Source organism: Pseudonaja textilis, chromosome 2, assembly GCF_049901715.1.
Source record: "Pseudonaja textilis isolate UNSWEBS1 chromosome 2, rPseTex1.2, whole genome shotgun sequence".
Classification (NCBI taxonomy): Eukaryota; Metazoa; Chordata; class Lepidosauria; order Squamata; family Elapidae; genus Pseudonaja; species Pseudonaja textilis.
In genome coordinates, this window is record NC_141991.1 from 236,844,507 (window position 1) to 236,850,600 (window position 6,094).

Here is a 6,094-nt window from a genome sequence, read left to right on the forward strand (position 1 = left end):
TTCTATATCAATAAGTTGGAGAAGTTTTCAATAAATGTGAACCCAAATATGAAAGAGTTTTCCTCTTTCCTGAAGAAATATTTTAAAGTTGCAGATCTTGTCAGAGTCAGAGATTCTTATCAAATAAAGCTAAAGCTGCACTCAGGTGAAGTTTGATATCTGTGGTTTCTATGATGTTTTCTAGGAATGGTTCACCATAACTTTCTTCCAAGATGTTTTTTCACTTTACATTCTGGTCAAAAATCCTGGGATTTCCTAATAATCCTCCCTCCCTCTTTTCCTTCCTTCCTTCTTACCTTGGCCTGGATAACAAAGCAATTCTTTTTGCTGGAGACCTTCTACTTCACAAGAATGTAACTTTTTAGGGTTTTTAGGATCATGATCAGCCTTTCTTTGGGTTGCATAATTCCAAAACATTAGGCAGAACCTGAAGAAAGAAGTATGCGGAGTTAAGAGAAAAATATCATTAACTTTAATTTATGGTAAAGTTAATCACATAAAATGGGACAGAATGAATGAATAGAATGTCCTATTCTATTCCTTTTATAATTATATAAATTTATATAATTTATAATTATAATTAGGTGACAATCTTTCATTGGGGACTTCATGTAAGAGTTTTGTAACCTATAGACTCTTATTTTAGTTTTCCAAGCAAACTTTATTTCTACAACTAGCCTCAGCAAGAGTTTTGCATTCATATCATTTGCATTGGAATCCCTGGTTGAATAGCCTCAGCTATCCTAATTTCATGATCCAAACCATATGCATCCTGTAGACAAGATTTCATCCCAACAAGTTATGTCTCAAAGTACTTAAAGTTTTCAAACAATATTTTTCTGATTTTAAATGGTAATGTATAATCAAATAAAATTGTGCTAAGTGAAGATGCTAGATCTCTTTCCCTATCTTAATGGTGCTACTACTTTCCTAAGGCCTACTTTTAAAGCCCCTCACAGACATCTCTAATATCATGAAAGAATAACTGGGAATTAGATAGAAAGATTAACACTTTACACCTATTAATGAGGGAGCTGTAGTAAAATGAATAACTAAAATCTGTATTTGAAAGAATCAATTACTGAGGAGAAGTAAGTATAACTGCAGGAGAACATGGATCTTCTGAGGATGAAGTGCTATAGACAGTATTTTCTTTATGTATAGAACCTCATAATAATGATAAATTATTATTTAAACTGAAAAAGTGCACACATGCATGTGGTTAAATATTTCTGCAGCTAACCCCGATTTCGGAACTTGTACCACTGAAAATCCCAGACTCCCGAATAAAGAAAGTAAATCTGGACAGAGCTGTAGAGGATTATGTGGCTGAATACAGCGCATGCAAATGTAAACCTTGCCTACATGGTGGGACGGCGATGCTGATAGAAGGGAAGTGTGAATGTACCTGCAATCCATTTTACAAGGGAGATGCCTGTGAAATACCCAAGTCACCTTTCATACCAGGTTAGAAGTTGTTCAGTGATTTACCATATGTTTTAATGGCTCTCTTGGTTCTACGGTGTTATTTAAAAATATATCAAACCTATACAACATGTACAAAGCTTAATTATGTTGAGTTAACCCACCCTGTTGTCTGAAATGAAAAGAGTTATGCAGTTCTCAACTTATGACCCCAACTGGGAGAAGAATTTATATTGTTAACCCAAGCTAGTTGCTTAAATCCCACCAGATTTTATGATGCAGTTGTTAAAGAAATTCACCTTCTTCCGTTGACTTTGTTCATCGAGTGCTGGCTGGGAAGGTTGCAAACAGTATCACAGGGAAGTTAGGATTGGAAGGCAGAGATAAAAATTAAGAATTAATGAATAAGATGAAGGGGTCCAATAGGAAATTATGAGCACTCTGGAGGCCCAGACTCAAGGGGGAGATTCAAATAGATGCTTAACATATTGGCCTGACCCATAATGTGATGCATCTTTTGCGGTTTGCTTATGGTTTCTTCAAGAAGGAGTATACCACCTCTTCCTCCAAGGTTGATGGAAATACCCTGTCCATTAGGGATGAATTCACTATAGCTCAGATCCAAGCATATGTGACTTTTTGGGAGATCTTAACTAATCTAGAGGGACATGAATCTAATATACAGGTGCTTGGATTTATAGACCTGAGAACCCTGTCTACGCTCAAAAGAATTACAGGATCAGATTCTTCCAAGAAATTAGGGCAAGACCATGTCTCAGTCAATTTAACTGCCACTGCCCGTTTTAAGTCAAACTTGGAGCAACTGACCGGTGCCTAGAAAATTCTTCACAATAGTTCTTACGTGTTGTTCAGATTCTTTCTTTCTCAGCATGGGGCAAGTCATTTTGAAAAGAATTATTGGTTGACTAACTATAGACACAATAAGAGCAGAAAAATAATAGTAATTTTCCACTGCAAGTAACGGCCCCTAGAAAAGTATATTATTAACAAATAAAATATAATAGAGGCTATTACACTAAATAAAACCCATAACCCAATAAGTAAAAGTAAAATCAAAATCATCCATTCCAAATCAGAAAATATTACCAATTATTTTTAACTGAATAGGATTTGCAACTGTGACTACAGGTCTACAGAACAGTTCGAATGTAATTAGACAGTGCATTGTTAATATTTCTTTTAAAAAACAGGATTGGTTGATTTGGATTTATGCAATATAGTTAGCCCAAATACCCAATAACGTACAATAAAGATATAGCCATAACAATAGCACTTAGACTTATATATCACTTCACAGTGCTTTACAGCCCTCTCTAAGTGGTTTTACAAAGTCAGCCTATTGCCCCCAACAATCTGGGTCCTCATTTTATCAACCTTGGAAGGATGGAAGGCTGAGTCAACCTTGAGCCTGATGAGATTCGAATTGCTAAATTGCAGGCAGCCGGCAGTCAAGTAGCCCGCAGTACTGCATTCTAATCATTGCGCCATCATGGCTCTTTTATACTATATGATGATTGTGAGATTCTGAAGGAAGACAAAGTTATTTCTAAAATTCTGAATGTTCTGAAGTTAGACACATTATTTCTTGTTCCTGATCCAGTTCAACCTGTCATTGATGGGAACTGGAACTGCTGGTCTAGCTGGTCCATGTGTCAGCATAGAGAACGTCAGCGGACAAGAGAGTGTAATAACCCTGCACCTGAATCTGATGGCAAATCATGTCCTGGAACAAGTGTAGAACGGGACCATTGTTGATTACAGAAGACTACTAACAGGTTTGTAACTTCTCAATGTGTATAATAATATGGTACTATTTTAATATAAGACTATGGGATATCCTGGATTTAATACTTCTGGAAGCAGAATATCCACATGGAGAGCTGAAACGGTGAAGATTTTGCTGGTTATGTCAGAAGGGAGGGAGGGAGGGAGGGAGGAAGGAAGGAAGGGAGGGAGAGAGGGAGGGAGGGAGGAAGGAAGGAGGGGAGGGAGGGAGGGAGGGAGGGAGGGAGGAAGGAAGGAAGGAAGGAAGGAAGGAAGGAAGGAAGGAAGGAAGGAAGGAAGGAAGGACTATTTGGTAATTTAGAATTTCCTGGAACAGGAGGGAATGGAGAATGTCTTCTCCGAATTCAGCTGACTGACTCAGAGAAAAGTAGAACTTGCTTGCTTTCAGTTGCTATTCCATCACTAGTTGTGTGAGCATATGGGTGGTGGTGGTCATAGATTGGATTTAAAATATGTTGGGAATGATTTCCAAATGGGACAGATGATTGCTTGATTTGAAAAGTATTTTAGTCAGTTCCAACTATTCTTACTATTACAAGCATGTATTATTTATTTGTCAGAGCTGCATCCAAACTTTCCCTCAGAACTTCAAGATAACAAACATAATGCTCCCCCCTCCATTTATTCCCCCCCCCTGCCCCAAGAGCAACCCTTTGAAGTAGATTGGGCTGAAAGAACCCAAAAGTCATCCAGGGAATATCGGTAACCCAGGGTCAACTAGAACCTGATTCCATTCAGCCCTAGCCCAACACCTGAACTATTAGACCAGTGTTTCTCAATCTGGGCAACTTTAAGATGTATGTTCAACTCCCAGAAATCCTCAGCCAGTACAGAGGTTGACATCCACACTACTTATAGCTCCTGAAGTTGAGAAAGACTGCATTAGATCATGCTGGTTCTTCCATAATAGGACTTGATACAAAATGTTGCAGGATATTGTCCTACTAAAATAGGGCAGTTCAGCCCTGAGCTATATGCTGTATATTCTCTTCTATAGGAGAAGTCAATATAAGAAAAGAAATCAAATAGTTAGGCCCCATGTCCTTCTGTCTTTAAAAGTCAGAACTTCTATCCAAGCTTTGAGCAGTATACAATCATTATTACTTTGTATAATAATTTTTGAAATCTAAAAAACCCAACTAAATTATGTAACAGAATCTTGCAAGTCTGAAAGCCCTCTCTTCTGCTTTAATTTTGCAGAGGACTAGGGAGGGGCAGGGGTGGGATTCAACCAGTGTAACAACTGGTTTGGTGAGTGTGTGTGCGTGCAGCATTTGAAAACCACCCATTTTCAGCTCTAATGCTTACGTTCTACTGCAGCCCAGGTGAGTAAAACAGCTGAGGCGCGGCAATCCGCACGAATCAGCTGAGCTGCAAAACACAGAAATAAAGGATAGACTAGGGCAGGGGTAAGTGGGCGGGGCCAAATGATCACTGGAAGTACGGATTGACCTGAACCGGTCTGAACTGGTAGAATCCCACCCCTGGAGAGCGGCCCTTCATACACTTTTATCCTTCCTTAGACTCAAATGTCTCTTCTCAGACCATAGCCTAGGTCCCAGTGATTCCTCCTGTCTCCCAAGATTATTCCCAGATCCCATTACAGAAGATCCTAGTCTTCCAATTAAGGGAAAAGAGGAGCAGAGAAAAAGAGTCCCTGAACTGATAGGAACTTGAAGCCATGCATTCAAAATGCTTTGTGATTAGATACAATGAAAGTAAAATTCAGCATCCCATCACCTGTACACCATTTGTTGGAAAGATGGAGAGGTGGGATTCAAAAATTTTAGCAACTGGTTCTCTGCCTGGTTGTTGAGTGGGGCATGGACTAGTTGGCCTCTTGCACCATGGTGTGGGGGGGGGTTGTTTTCACTCTCCCCAGGCTCTGGAGGCTTTCCTTGAGCTCCAGGAGGGTGAAAATGGCCTCCCCGGCTCCAGAGGCCCCCTGTTTCCGGCTTCCAGAGCCACCAGGTGGCCTGTTTTTCACCCTCCCTGAGCTTCCGTGTGGGCCCTGCACCTACCTGGGATCCAGAACAGGCCACATGGAGACTCCTGGGAGGGGTGGGCAGCCAGTGGTGGGATTTGTTGGTTCACTGAACCGACCATAAAATTAGCTACCGGTTAGCTAAGGGTTCATCCAAACTGGGGAGAACCGGTGGCAGCCCACCCCTGGAAAGAAGTGTTGAAAGCCTACCCCACTAGTCACCTTCTGAAAGGAAAAGTGAAACTCCATTGATTGTAATGAAATGTAACTGCAATCATTTCTGCAGTGTTTTCGTTAAGAAATTTAACTAAAGTTTAGTAACAGTAAACTAAAGCTTTAAGCTTAATATCCTCTCTCTCTTTTTTAGTACAGAAAACAAACGCATTTATGGATATTAAGGGTGAGTCTATTCCAAACAGTAGGAGCCAGGTTGGAAAAAGTTGTAGTCCAAGTCAGAAGATGCCAATTTTGCATCATACCATTTTCTATTGTGTCTTTCAGCAACCTGAACGTTCCTGTCAGATAGATCTACGGATCAAGAGTCTTGTCACCAGATTGAATTAAAAGCTATTGATCTTTGGATTTCAGAGCACCACTTTGTATTACCCAATAAATTTGATGGCTTGCAAAATGCACATCTGTGTTGTTTGCTCTATCAACTTCATATTTAATCCTTTAAAACTAGTGTCCTCAATATAATGGCACTTCATTTTATTTTATGTTACTGTACTGGATACTTTACTGTTCCCCCACAAAAAGAATGTAGAATAAGAAACATGGCCAACTGTTCTTACTTTTTGGAAAATATTGAAGATTTCTGGTTTAATACATTGTAAGTTCCTGTTTGTATGTATATTGGTTGTATTTTGCAAGGATGCA

At 39.5% G+C, this 6,094-nt stretch overlaps 1 protein-coding gene across 2 annotated transcripts in view; it reads left to right on the plus strand.

The window, feature by feature from the left end:
- LOC113446318 (complement component C9-like) overlaps positions 1-5,850 on the plus strand; it is a 29,295-nt gene extending 23,445 nt beyond the window's left edge. The window contains exons 10-13 of one of the 2 annotated variants that reach the window (XR_003375460.2): positions 1,239-1,467; positions 3,047-3,221; positions 5,583-5,615; positions 5,717-5,850. Coding sequence is in view for 1 of the 2 variants with exons in the window: in XM_026715939.2 (XP_026571724.2) it covers positions 1,239-1,467; positions 3,047-3,201 (384 nt within the window). In the remaining variant the exon portion in view is untranslated. The remainder of the gene's footprint in view (positions 1-1,238; positions 1,468-3,046; positions 3,222-5,582; positions 5,616-5,716) is intronic. The other variant, XM_026715939.2, reaches the window with a different exon arrangement.
- Positions 5,851-6,094: the final 244 nt, after the last annotated feature.